The following is a 14,709-nucleotide window of genomic DNA, read 5'->3' as shown; positions in this document are numbered from 1 at the left end:
CCCAGATCTCACAATTATTTAGAATAAAAACTGAAGACAGGATAATAATAAGAATAACAAAAATAAAATATTAAGCCTTTATTGAATGATTATTATGTTCCAGGGACTGGGATAAATACTGAAGATGCATCAATGCATTTAATTCTCAAAATGTTCTAAGGAAAATATTATTATTGTTTCCATTTTTTTTAAAGAAAAAGTTTTTTAAAGGGGCGGGCGAGGGAAGGATCAAAGTGGCTTAGTCACTTGCCTAAGGTCACAAATCTGAGAGGTACCACACCCAGGTCTCAAGTCCATGTCTTTCTAGCCCCTGCACCCATGCTGGCAGTTGCCCACATCTCCTGATTCTTGCTCCTGAGTTTTTCCAGGCTACCAGGATGAAAATGCAGTTATTTTCTGCCCTGAAAGTTGTTAGTTTCTCTTTCACAGTCTGAAGAGAAATTTCTCACCATACTGACTCAGATTCAATTCCCAAATTCTCAGATGGTTTCTAGGTCCCTTAATCTCTTGCAAACCACTTGAAAAAAATGGGACAATGTTATTTTCCAGTTAACCTATTTCCCAAGAAGTTAGCTGGAGAAATGATGCATGTGAAGTGCATTAGAGCTAAGGCTACGTTACTTATCACTGTGGTTATTTTTGCTTTCCTGGATTTTCTACTTCTCATGTTCTGTCTCCAAAAGACCAACCACGTGGTGTAATTCAGTACAGTATTGCTTTGAGTTACCACCGATAGTAGCACCAAGGGGTTGTGGCCTGTCACCTGGTTCACCCTTACCCTGCAATGACATAGGGCCCCATGTCACAGGCGAGGACCCTGAGGCAATAACTGATGGGTGGGTGAGCAAACAGGGTGCATACTGAAGCTTTGGTTAGACAGGCTTACCAACAGGTTAATGGCTATGGCAGGATATCTCAAGGGAGCAATTCTGGAGGAAGCTAACACCTTGGTCCCTCTCCCTAGCACCTAACAAAAGGCATAGATGATTAGCTACCACCAGTTTATATCAGAAAATAAGAAGAAAGTTTGATTCATGTTTGGCTTGAACTTGATCCAATTCTGCTTACCTGAACTCACTTAATAATAAATATAATATATTCTCATTTTACAGAAAGCTGAGGCACAGAGATATTAAGTATTTTTCCCAGGGCTATCCAGCTGGTAATAGCAGGCCCAAGTGTCAAACCTATCAGCCTGATTCCAAAGAGGGTGACTTTTTAAAAAGACTTATATATTTTATGTATGTATGTATGTATGTATTTATATTTACAACTGCATTTATTGGGGTGATATAGGCTCACAAGATCATACATGTTTCGAGCATGAAACTCAACAAAACACCATTTGCGCACTGCATCATGTGCCTATTGCCTCAAGCAGAGTCTCTCTCCAGCCCCATTTTTCCGCCCTTTGCCCATGTCCACCCACCCCCAACCTCCCTTTCTCTCTAGCTATCGCCACACTGTTGCCTGTGCCTATGTGGGTAACTTAACAACTGCAAAACAGTTGCTTTGCCTCCCTATTTAGGTTTCATATGTACCCAGAAGCCTGCTCTCATCAACACATATTCTCTCACTGATATTTGAAAACCCACCATGAGCACTTCTTCCCTTTGGATTCAAGTGTTAACATGTCTGCTTGAGCCTCCTTTAAAATACAAGGCAGTGTGATATGTTTCAGAAAATGGATGATATCTTGAGGACCTCAGTTAGGCTGAGTTGTGCACTTCTTTATCCCCAGTGCAGAAAAGATGGGGCAGTCTAGAGAAGGAGGCATAGAAACTGGAGATACAGAACCAAAGAGAGTTTTCTTTACTGTATATTTTCTCTAGAATCCATCCCTTTTGAAACAAGAGAGAAAAATTGCTTGTACACTTAGTTACAAAGACTCTTTAGACCTCTGTCCTGTACCGTTAGCACATACCTCTTTGCACTTAGAAAATAAGGCTGAAATAAAAACTCACCAAAACTAGGTCTGCACATCATCACTGAAATTCAAATTGATAATTATATTAGATTGACCACTGATAACATGTCTTATAATTTATAAATTGTTCCCACACACATTAGATTATTTAATTCTCATAGGAAGAAGAAAGGGAACTAGCATTGATTGAGCAAGCACCCACAGCGCGACAGAAAATATGGGAACCTTTTAAACCTGTGTTTTCTTGTTTACTCCTCACAGAACTCCTGAAAGGCTTATGGAATTTTCCCTTGTCTATAGATAAGTAAACAGAGGCTCAAAGGGATTCAGTGAAAGAAGCAGAGCTGGGATTCAAACTCAGATCAGTCAATTCTGAATTCTTTGTTTTTCCCCATTTTTTCCATGATACCATAAATCCCACTGATCCACACTGAGCTTTTATAAACTTAACTGCTTTATTTGTGCAAGTAGTCTCTGAAGATTACATAAAAAATGGAGTCATTAGTTCAAGTCTCAGACGTGATTTAGTCAATATGCCCCATGCCACAATAACCGTACTTACTTAATTCACTGATTCACTCCATGTGGCGCTTTCCTGGAAAGATCCATGCAGATACCATCTGTTCCTTTTTGCTAAGCCATCAAAGAGCTAATATATCAGCAGTACAGTTGTATTTTCCAGACATAGGTACCAGAATTGCGAGCAACCTGTCAATAACCTGGTTCATCCGACTAAGGTGGAATGTATTTAATTCTGTATCACATGGACCAATAAATAATTGCTATTTAGTTTCCTTCTGTCTCCTTCTTTTCTTCCATCAGGACAGGGTTCTCACTACTCCAAGCATAAAGCTTGCTTGCCTACTATAAGATCACTGTTTACCTTTCTCCCTTCTCTACATCCTGAATCAATCATGGTCCCCTCTCCTATCTACACAACAAAATTCTATCCATCCTGCAATGACAATCTCAAGTCCCAGACTCTCCATGGAAGTTTCCTTAATCCTCAATGCAAGTTTCCATCTATCTATCTTTATACCACTTTGGTTCACGATGAATTATAAACATTAAAGGACAGAAGTTATGTGAAAGCACCAAGCCTTGACATTCCTACTGAACGTTTCCTTCTGTTCTTAAAGATGTTGATGGCTAAGGGGTTCATATGTGATGATTTTATCTTCTTGCTCAAAAGTTAAATGTCTTGAGGGCAGACCCCTCATATTACTTCATTTCCTCACCAGCCACTCCCAGGTATACTCCTAAAAGTGCATGGTGTACAATATATTCAAAGATATTTGCTACTAGGTTTTTAAACCTCTGGAATGAAAGCCATAGCAACAAGAAATAGGATACATGAGAAAACATGCATCACTGGATTAGATCACATGGATAGGAAGGGGCAATTTCATGCTGCTCTTTGGTAACTAGCTCTTGTAACACACTGCCTGGTTTTGTTGACTACAAGCCTATGAATTACATGCTGCAGTTATGATCATTATACAGATAAGTAAAATAAGGCATGAATCTACAACACAACTTGCTCAAGCTCACCAGATTAATACTAGTGGAGGAAAGGCTCATTCTTTTTAACAACAAATCCCCATTTTTGTTGTGTCACCACCCTGTGTGGAGCAAGAAAGATAACTGCAATTAGCTGCCCACACCAACCTATTCTTCCACTGTATATTTCAGAAGTTGGAGAGGTAAGAGGCAGCATAGGATTTGGTGGAAATCTAAGAACTCAAAGACCAAAAAAAAAAAAAAAAAAAAAAAGCAAGATGTTATCCTAAGCATTTATCAAACATTTCAGAAGATGTATCACAAAAGACCCATCTAAAACTAGACATTTATTTGAAGCCTCATGCTTTATCATAAAAATATATATAGTTTTATTTTAATTCATAAACATATATTTTTAACAAAAAATAATGTTTCCATTATTTATAATGGAGTCAAGCTGATATCTCAAGTAGTTGCTACACGGCTATTAAGATTCCGGCAGCCCATCTCCCTAGTAGTAACCACAGTCCAGTTGAGGGATTATGTCCCTGTTAGAAAGATGACTGGACTAGGAATCAGGAAATCTCAGTTTTAGACCAAGCAAGTAGAGTAACCAGGTGAAAGCCAAGTCACCGAGCCTCCCCCTTTATTTCTGTATTTGAGGACTAAAGAGTGTAAATAACGACCTATAAGAATCTATGTCTCATCAAGAATCTGATTTCACTCATAAATTTTTCCTGCTGGGAAATACTAGAAAGAAAGCAGGGATGCTATGCAACTCTTCCTCCCAGAAAGAAATGATCTCTGCTTTTATATTCAGATACAGAAAGTTAGAAGACATAACATCTTAAAGGCCAGCATAAATAAGACAAAATTAACATTTAAAAAATGGCATATAAAGTGGTTTCTTATTAATTGGCTAAAAGATGAGGTTCTATATGTCTGAGAAGGGCACCTAAAATCCATTTGTGATTCTACTGTTCTATGCTTATAGCCTATATTTTGTTTTGCTTATGAATCAGTTAATTTTATGGACTCAAAACCATGAAATTAGTAACAAAAAATTACCTTCTATATGAAGGAGTCACAATGGAATACTATGCAGCAGAAAGAAAATAAATAAATCAGTTGGTGAAAGACAATACCATATGATTTCACTTATAAGAGGAATCTAATGAACAAAATAAACTAATGAGCAAAACAGAACCAGATACATGGAAACATGGAACAGATTGACAGCTGCCAGAGGGGATGAGGAAGGGGGAATGATGGAAAGAAGGCGAGGGGATTAGTCAAAGAACATTATGAATGACCCATGGACACGGACAATAATGTAGGGACTGACTGTGGGAGTGGGAGGTGGGCTGGGTGGAGGGGGACCAAGGGGGAGAAATTGGGACAACTGTAACAGAATAAACAAGAGTTTTAAAAAGATGTAAAGTGAAGCAGAGAATTATCAATCTCTGTCTTCTATCTTGCCTTTCTCCATGTTCTTTAGCCTTATCTTCAGAAAAAGTTTTCTAACATTTAAAATAAGCTTTCATTTTGTCCTCTATCAACCATAATGTAATACCAGTTCATATACTCATAGCTTAAGACATAGTAGACTAAGCCACGGAGAAAGTCTTAAAACATTTCATATCTAGAATGATTCCTTTGTATAAGAGGAAATGTTAGGAAGAGAGACCAAGAAGAGGTGTGTTTAGTTTACTGTTTAACCATTAGTAATCTGTAACATGCTCACACCAATGTTGGATCTGGAAGATGTTTCAAGACCTGCCTCTAAGAGAGGGCAACTGGGCTAGGTTTGAACATAGTAAAGAACATTTCAGTTCCATTTTCCCTATTTTAAATTTTCACAACATTTGTAAGTCAATCAATCTCTATTTTACCAGTTTTCTTCAAAATTAATGTTATATTTGGAGTTATTTTCAATAAGAAAAACATTGAGAAAGAATAAGTAAAAAGGAGAAATGAATGGGGACTAGAAAAATGGGGGTTGGCCAAATACTGCTAGCATTTGCTGGTACCAAGGAATATATTCTGCAGATGTGTTTTTGTGCTGTCATTGACCAGGCAATAAACTCTTTGTTCTACAGCCAAGAGCCTACACATTTCTGGATCCAAAATGCCAAGCAGTTCCTAGCCCCACAGCAGCTCTAGCTTCTCAGAGTGGCAGTGTGTATGTTGGTCATGGTTTCTCAGTTTTCCAATGGCTTTCTTACCCTCAGTTATTCTGCAAAACAAGGGTTCTGTTTGCCAATTTATCTCCTACTGAGCCCAGGATAATGCTACAACTGTATGTTTCAGAGTAAGGATAGAGGAATATTATCTGTTACTGTGGGCTAGAAAAGAGAGAGGAAAATAATAAGAGAGAAGAATGAACGGAAGAGGAAGAAAGCAGAGGGGAGATGTTTTCTGTAGCACAGGGACTTGTCACAAGTTGGAAAGCAGAATTATGGTTGTCAGGCTGACTCACTTCTGTTCTCTTTGACATTCTGCCCACTGGAATTGTAAACTTGAACACATTAGAACCTTTATTTGCTTTATAAAGAATTTCCTAAATAAACTGGAAAGAAGATAACTTCCTTATAAATATAATGTTTGAAACCTTTCTTCACAGACTCGACAGAAGCATTTGTATGTTATGCTTTTATGTTTTAGGATGAGCACTTTCTAGCCCTACAATTGGGGTTAGCAGATGAGGCTTCTAGAGTCGGCTGTGCCTTTACAGAATTTGGTCAGGTCACTTAACTCTCTATTATTTCTAAGGTTGTATCCAACTATCAAAAAGGACTGGATGATACCTGACTTTAACACTAACCTAATTTTAAATATAATAAAAAGTGTGATAGAAAGAGTTTAGGATTTGGGTCATCTGATTGGCTTTAAGACACTTCTCTTCAGGTATATGATGCTCTTAGCCAATTAATATAACTTCTCTGAAGCTTCCAGTTCATGTATAAATGGACATTATAAATTATTACTTAATCATCCTCATGCGCTTCTTTGATAAGCAAATGAGTTTATATATAAAACACTATTCAATTTATAAAAGGATACATTTAGGATAATATTAAAAATTAGCAACATTAGTAATGGCAACACTTATGGGCACTTTCTTTAGTTAGCTGTTATGCTAAGGGTTTAACTCACAGTATCTTTAAAACTGCAAACAACCCAGAAGAGATTTGTATAATATAAAATGTTATAGAGGATGAAACTGAGGCTTACAGAAGTTCAGCAATTTGCCCAAGATGGCAAGTGGTAGAGCAAGGATTTAGATCTAGACCTTTCAAGTAATTAAAATTCTGACTCAGCAAAAGTGCACTAGACTGAGGTTCTAATCTTACTACATTATAACTTACTACTTAACCACTTCTGATTCCAGCCACTTCAACTTTTTGAACTTCAATTTTTTTTAAATAAATAATATAGGGATATTAAAACCTGCCTTGCTACCTGGCAAAGTTGCATTATTAACTCTGAACAACTATTTTTCTATTCTGTAACAAAAATGTTTTGTGTTTTAGTTTCGCAATTTCTGGAGTGGGTGAGAAAAGATGGGAGTATCAGAGAAGGGGCTTTACATTGTTGTACAGTAATATATATCTTTGTTAATACTTCATTTTGATGAGTCAACACAAGCATTTTACAATGAGCAATACTGTAATAAAGAGAAGGCATCTGCACCTGGCATTACTTTTTCATGGACTCCAGATGCTTATGCACAGGAATCACAAGACCAGCAGTCAAAGAAAATGCAAATCACACAAAGGAAGAAAATAAAAAGATAACAAGCTCTTGCCTTTTGTTCAACAACAAAAGTGACAATTCCATTCCTTTTACCAGAAATCTGCAAATGTTTGTGCAGTTCCAGGCTGTTGCAATTATTCAGGTCACTTCTGGTGTAGTTATTTTCCCCCCATGAGGTTGAACATCTCTATAGAATGTGTCATCTTTATTCCTTACTAATAGAAATTCCGTTAATAGCCTTGTTCATATTCTTCTGAAGGAAATTGACTAAAAGTTGGGGTATTACTAGACAAAAATCCAAAGCAAGGCCAAGAAGAATAAAATAGAGAAATGAATCCAACATGATTGAGAATGATGAGTCAAGTAATATTTAGAATCCAGAAAGGACAAACAGACTCGGAACACCATGAACTAGAACTAAATCTCATCACTGAACAAATTCTATTTAGAGCTGACCTAAGCTTACAACAGTTCAGACTCGACATCTAGGGACTGGAGGCTGGGTCTGCGGAAGTGACACTGCAGCTGAGGAGACAGGCAGGCTTCAAGGATGTATTTGAGACAGAAAATAGTATTTCCTCATTACCTCAGTTCTGCCTAAGCTCACATTTTAACTATTAATCAGTCCATACAGATTTATTTAGGAAACATGGTAGTTAAGATACTATACTTGGGATGCAGAAGCTAAGAAGATGAAGCACATGGTTTGTCCCTGAAAGGACTGTACAATGTCATGTGCAAATAAGAGAAACCCTTCAAATGCTTATAATACAAAGCAGAGAAATATCACAAGAGATATAGGGGCAAAGGACTATGGTGAGTGTGAAGGCAAGTGAAATTCGGGCCAGGAGTTCTGGGTTCTTTCCTGGTTTTAACACCTATATGATTTTAAACAAGGTACCTATAAGGTATCTGATTTCACTGATCCTCAAAAATGAAGATAAGAATATTGGGGCTATTTCTTATTGGTATCAGGATAATTAAATAAGAACGTGTAGATTAAAGTATATGTAAGTAGGTTCTCTACTCTTCTTTTTCTTCAGAGAGCATTAATCAGGGTTGAAATAATGAGGGAGAAGGCAGACCATCTGGTTATGACTTGTGATGAAAGTCTTGTGGAAGGGGCTGTGAATGAAGCCCTAAAGGAGGGAACTTCACCTTGAAGCCCAGTGGACTCGGGAGATCTGTGCACTTTTCTCTGCAACTCTTGTTCTGCCCTTTCTTGTAGAGCTGGATCCTGTTCCTGGACTACTAGTCACAAGCTGGCCCCTGTCTTAGTTAAGGTTCTCTGATTGCAGAGAATAGAAAGACACTTGCATAGACTTAAGCAAAATTTGAACTTACCAGGTTAAAAGGGCAGGAAGCATGGCAGGTTAGCCACCTGATGAATAGAAACTAAGAACTGGGGATTCTGCAGGACCCAGGAAGCCACAATCCAGCTGCTCTCAGTCTCTCACTTGCTGTTCCTGTCAGATTCAAGTCTCTCAGTATCTTTCTTGGGGACCATGTGGTTTCTCATCTCCTTTTCTCTTTCTACTCTTGCTTCATTCTTTTATATTTGTGCACAAGCTTTCTCAGCTTTACTGTGCATATGTCAGTCCCTGGCAAAGATAGGTGTTAACCTATGGGCCAGGCCATGCACAGTGGGGGTAATGAAGACAGGTGTCTGGGAGTCGTTTCTTTCTCCACTGGAGATTCTCTTCTATAGCTTCGGTGCCTTAGTCTGGGCCTGTATTTTCATTGCTTTACTTGTGGTTGACCTGCAGAATATCTGACCTAAAATAATTTACCCAACTCTAATCCTTGTTGTTTCTGGCTTTCCAACCTAATGCTCAAAAAGGAATATGAGGACTTGGGGAAAGCTGATAACTAGTTCTAATTTCATATGTTCTTTCATGACTCAGTGCCTTTGCACATACTGTTTCTTCCCACCTCACCTTTTTCACTTGATAAGCCCTTATTTTAAAACCATATCAATATCTCTTTTTGTCTTTTCCCTTTTCAGTCTTTCTTAATCATCCTTCTCCTCCATTCCAAGCAGATGGACCACTTCCACCTTGCTGCATGTACTGTGGTTTGTACATCCCTTGATTACTTCTCCTTTCATACTGGTTACATTCTTTTTTGTTTCAGTGGTTTTCTTCTTATTCTAGTAAACCCTTTTAAGACAATGGTCTGGGTGTCAGATAACTATTTTCAAGACCTGGTCTTTCCATGTATTAGTTATGAAATTAGGGGAAAATTACTTATCCTCTGTAAACTTTGTAAAAAAGGAGATAATAATGCCCATATTAGAGATTTGTTGGAGAGTAAAATAATATTTGAAATGCTTGGAACAGCACATGACATAAAATAGATGTTCAATAAATACTATCACTTTTATACTAAAAGTACCAAACCCAGGATGTGTCAGACAGGATGTACCAATTGTTGGCTAAAGAAAGCAACTTGTATTTTAAGATTACAAAATATTTGGGAAAGAGTGTGTTGTTTTGTCTGTAGTGGCTTTGCAAAATATCTAGAGCTGTTATGCTATTCTGATAATAGATGTGTATTTGTGAATGTATATGCAGAATATTGAATTGCAATTGTGAGAAATGCCATGAACAACCCTCACAAGATAGTATTCAAGTGTGTATATATATATATATAATGTTTGTTTCTTTTACTAAAATATAAGTGCCCTCAGGACATCATTTTAGCTCATTTAGTTATTGCTATAAGCCAAGACGTATTACAATATCAACTACATAAGGCATTTAATAAATATTAATTGAATGAATGAACAGGTGAAAAAATGGCCACATTTACACAATTAGTAAGTGCCTTTACTGCTTTCTCAACTTTGAATGGTTTCTTCCTCCATCATCACTGCATATAAAAATTCTTCTTAACCTTCAAAACCCAGCTGAGATACCCTTCCATGAAGCTTGCCCCTATCCTTAATTTTTATTGTAATTAATGGGTACTTAAGGTATTCAACACTTTGTAGCTGGTGTTAAAGTGATTTATGCATTCACTTGAAAATTTCTTGTGGGCAGGATTACATGTAGGTTTTATCAGGGGTTCTCCTGGTTTAGTTATCACATCTCCTCCAGTGTTTGGCAAGCTTGATGACACTTAACATTAAACCAAATCCAATGATGGAAAATCAACTTTATACATTGCAGTAAGAGACAGTGGGGCACAATTCAGCCAAGGGATAATGCAGTCTTTCTTTCAATGTGATGGTGTCACAAAGAAGTTTAAGCATACCTTCAGGTCCCTATCCTACACCTAGTACCATGCTTCGAACATAGCAGGGGCTCAATAAAATGTGAATGAAGTGAATGGAAACACAGCTCAGTCTCTATGAAAAGAAATACAAATTATGGGACTGTTCTTATAAGCATATCAACTCACATAATAAGACACCAACAACATTTGATTTTCTGATTTGCCTGATACCCAAAGATACTGACTGTCTATAAAAATGCTCTTATAGCTTCAGTGATGGAATGAATTTATGGCACTTCATTTAAGAGCTTTTAAAAAAACTTTCATTCAATAAATATTTAGGAGCTTGTGTTGGTTGACACTTTTGTTAAGGATTTGGGAAATTCTGTGTTGTTCTTTGGTCAAGTAGACCAACCTGTTTAAGATCCAAATTTGATCTCCATTTCATCATTATTGGACATTATGTATTATGTGAAATCAAATAGTGAAATTTTGAAAGACTTCATAGTTTGTTTTCCTTCTTTCTGCTGACCATTTAGGGAAGTACACTATATGAGCTGCTTTGTGGAATCTAGGCTACATGGGGTGATTGTATTATAATTGAGATTTTAAGTCAGATTTATTAGTAATCCATAGAACTGCAAGGACTGAGAAATCATTTGTGATCTATAGCTTATTGTGTGTGGAAGGAATGGTCTAGATTATCAAAGGGGATCTGCACAGACAGCATTTACCTACTTGTGAAGTTTTCAGGTCAGTTTTCCTAAGATTAGCTATGTCAGTGTGTGTCTATACTTTCTACACATAATTCATTTCAAAGTATTTAAAAAAATAAAACTAGGTTTATTTTAAAGAAGGCAAATTGATTGAGTCAATATAGTTTGTCATTTCCTTAATATGCTTAATACAGCATGGTAATGATGTGTATTTTTAGGATTTACTTGGATATTCTAAATAATGGTATTATTATGTAAAAATGCCATCTATCCATGTATGTGTATGTGTGTGTATAAATGTGTTTATGAAATATGTATCACTAGGTTAAAAAGTGGATAACAGACAGAATAAATGGGGTCCATTTTCTGATATCTAATTTATATACTCAGACAAAGAAATAAATTTAGGCTCAATTTAAACAGAATTATCCTCAACTGATAGTAATATTTTAATAATGGGCTTCATGAAGGAGGAGATACTTGAGCTTCACAAGAAGTATCATCCTCTTCTTGATGAAATAAAGCAAGAAGAAGTTAATAAAGATAGAAGCAGATTATACACATCAGATTCTGGTTCAATGTATTTTAAAATCATTATAATTTAATCTGATTTAGAGAGTTTCCCACCATTAGTTTTTAAAGTTCTTGCAAAAAGTATATGTTTAATGACTTTAACATTCAAGATCAATTTAGAGAGATCCGAATAGAAAATAGTATTCAAAGAGAAGAACTTTAAATATAGTACAGTCTTTGAAACATTTACATAATTCCAAGTTACAGAGAAAAATATAATGGCATCTAACAAGTCACTGAAAATAACTTGAACTTTAAAGATTTATTCTAACTACCAAAAGGAGCACATCTCTTGAGTTTTTATGTCAGAAAAATGTTTTTCTTGAGGGATTCGAAATAAATTTTTATCAGAGGTTAATTTCCAATAGTGTTCTCTTATACTTAATAGATTATCTTAATCTTTTAAAATAGATCTAATTAAAAATTAAATATTTTAATACTCTTCTTCCAAGTCCCATTTACCTCAACTCAACCTATCAAATATTCCTGTGGTTGGATAATTATAAGCACACACATTATTTGTGCAATATAAAACATAACACTGACTTATTAAATCACTTTATATATCTATACACTTCTATCAGCCATTGTTATAAATCTCTAAGTAGTGTCTCACTACCTTACTGAAGGAACAATTACAATTTTTAAGAGAGGTTTTATGGTAGGTTTTACTTGGATAGGGAAATAACTGAAATTTAAGAACTAACTTTTGGCTTCTTGTTCTATCTGCAAAACAGTGAAGTCATTGGAACCAACCAGGATGCACACACTGAAATCTGTTTTAAATTTTAATATGAGGAATATCAATCTTGTGCTATTTCTTTAATACATCTTACTATTAGAAACTACCAACTTCAGTGGGATAAATTTGTTGACCACTGTTACTCTTTTTCACCAATTAATGTTAGACCACATTAAAAATTCAGATTTCATACAGAGCAAAAAAATAAATGAAAAACAGACATACATTTATCCCAAACAAGAAGTACAAAAAAGAATACCATATCTTTAAGTGAATATACTACATGCCATTTATCCAGAGCTATGCCAGAAAAAAATCATAAAAATTTTAAAAATCCCTAGAAATATAAAAAGAAAAAAATTCTCCTTACCGGAATGAATGCATGTTGCATAGCTTGCTCACATTGTTTTAAGGAAGCAATAGTATCCCACAAAAGCTGATAATTTTCAGCCCGGGAAGCACTTGGCCGTTGCATGGTGAAAGCTAGTAACACTCAAACTGAGCTCAAAGAACCAAGTTGAATGGAAAAACCCTGCAGATCTGTTACATAAACTTCTTAATTAGATCTGCTACACAAACTGCTATCTTAAGACTTAAAAAAAAAGTTAATGAGAACATTTCTTTTGGGGGATAACTGGGCATGACTTGAACAGAGACAGACGTTTTCATTGGGAAGGATTTTTGTTCCCACACTTGTGAAAAGCAATCCCATCAATGTTTCCCTGCCTTTACATGGGTCTAGCGAAACTGCACATACCATAAGTGTGTGGGATGAGAGAAGTGGGAGGGAGAGAGATGTGAAAAAATGTTTCCAGCAGAAGATTTCGGTGACAGGCAACGGAGGTAGCATTTGAGTAGCTTGTGCAAAGTGTGTTAGCTTGAAGGCAGTGTGTTATACACACATACATGTACATACATATGCAGGTGTCTGCACTTTCTGCTGTGTGAAAAGTACAATTATATACATGCATTCTCCCAGTGTCATTGAATATGCCCAGTTCTCTTCTCAGTTAAGATCTGGATGAGATATATTTTTCATCTACAGAGTATTACTGGTCTTATTAACCATGAAGTTGTTTACCTGGGAGTATCTCTAAAGACTAGACAGAAGGTTCTTGAGTATAAAATGCAGTCCATTGACTATCTTAAAATTAAAGAGCAATTAGAAGACCTTCATGTTGTCTTATGTGTTAGATAAAAGTCACATTTATTTCTTGTTCTAGGTATAATTTACATAAACAATATCAGGAGAATTGAACATTTAAATATTCCTGGGACCTGAGAGTGCCCTGGACAATAAAATCCTAGTAAGCACTAAAAAAAAAAAAAAAAAAAAAAATATATATATATATATATATATATATATATATATATATATATGAACAGCAGAATATAGCAACATATTCTGAGTCTTCCTTCACCTAAGGCAGGAGTTCACAAAATAAGGTGAGGCTCCACTACCTCCCTACACTATCTGTGGGATTGTCGAAGTGGAGTTAATGTAGCTCATAAGGTCCTAAGCATTTAGAAGTTCCAAAGGAATCCATACTCTCAGGGCCAGTTAAAAAGCTAACAGTGGGGATATTTTTTCAAGCATTTCCAGAGGTGAGGGGTAAACTGAGAGCAATGCACAATATAATGAATAAATCATGCTTTTAATCGACCTAGAAAATCCAAGGAGTATAAAGCAAGGTACAGTTTGATAACATAAATGAAGAATTTTTGCTGAATTATTTTTAGAAGAGCTCCATGATTTGGGTTACCTAGTTTTTCTGCATTTGTACCCTGGTGATGGTGGATTAGCTCCTACCAATGACCTTGGATGTGAAAATTTCAAAGGTTGATACCAGCAAAGTTTCCCTCTCATCTCAATTACTTTCAATTTTGAATTGAAGAGTGTGCAAGTAGAATTGACCTTTTAAAATTTCTACCTGGTATAATATGTAAGGAGATTGTTTTTCCTTAATGTTTCATGAATACACACCAGAAGGCTATTGCCATTAGACAGTTTGTTTTTCAATATCAATGTAATAAAGCTTTTCTTCTCATTCACGATGTTCTTCTGTTCAGCTCACACCCACAGGTCCTCCTCTGCCTTCATTCCTGCCCTTCTAGTCTCCCACTTGCTCCAGCCACATGCTTCTTTCTTAAGTGCTGTCAACAAGCCAGTTCACAACTTCCGGAAAATATTCCTTAACTAGTCAATGTTCTGTATTTCTCTCAGCAAGGAACATGAAAATAAAAAGTTGTTTTCTAAATTACCCTCCAAAATTCTGGCC

The 14,709-nt window shown here is 36.1% G+C and overlaps 1 protein-coding gene across 3 annotated transcripts in view; it reads right to left on the bottom strand.

The window, feature by feature from the left end:
- The window catches only part of DLG2 (discs large MAGUK scaffold protein 2), a 725,256-nt gene extending 712,347 nt beyond the window's left edge, over nucleotides 1-12,909 (bottom strand). For all 3 annotated transcript variants that reach the window (XM_090265790.1, XM_090265791.1, XM_090265792.1), the window contains exon 1: nucleotides 12,801-12,909. In XM_090265790.1, the coding sequence (XP_090121916.1) occupies nucleotides 12,801-12,905 (105 nt within the window). In that variant the 5' untranslated portion in view covers nucleotides 12,906-12,909. The remainder of the gene's footprint in view (nucleotides 1-12,800) is intronic.
- Nucleotides 12,910-14,709: the final 1,800 nt, after the last annotated feature.

Source organism: Furipterus horrens, unplaced genomic scaffold (genome assembly GCF_987537825.1).
Source record: "Furipterus horrens unplaced genomic scaffold, mFurHor1.1.pri manual_scaffold_2, whole genome shotgun sequence".
In the NCBI taxonomy this organism is placed as follows: domain Eukaryota; kingdom Metazoa; phylum Chordata; class Mammalia; order Chiroptera; family Furipteridae; genus Furipterus; species Furipterus horrens.
This window is presented reverse-complemented; position numbering and strand designations above follow the sequence as displayed.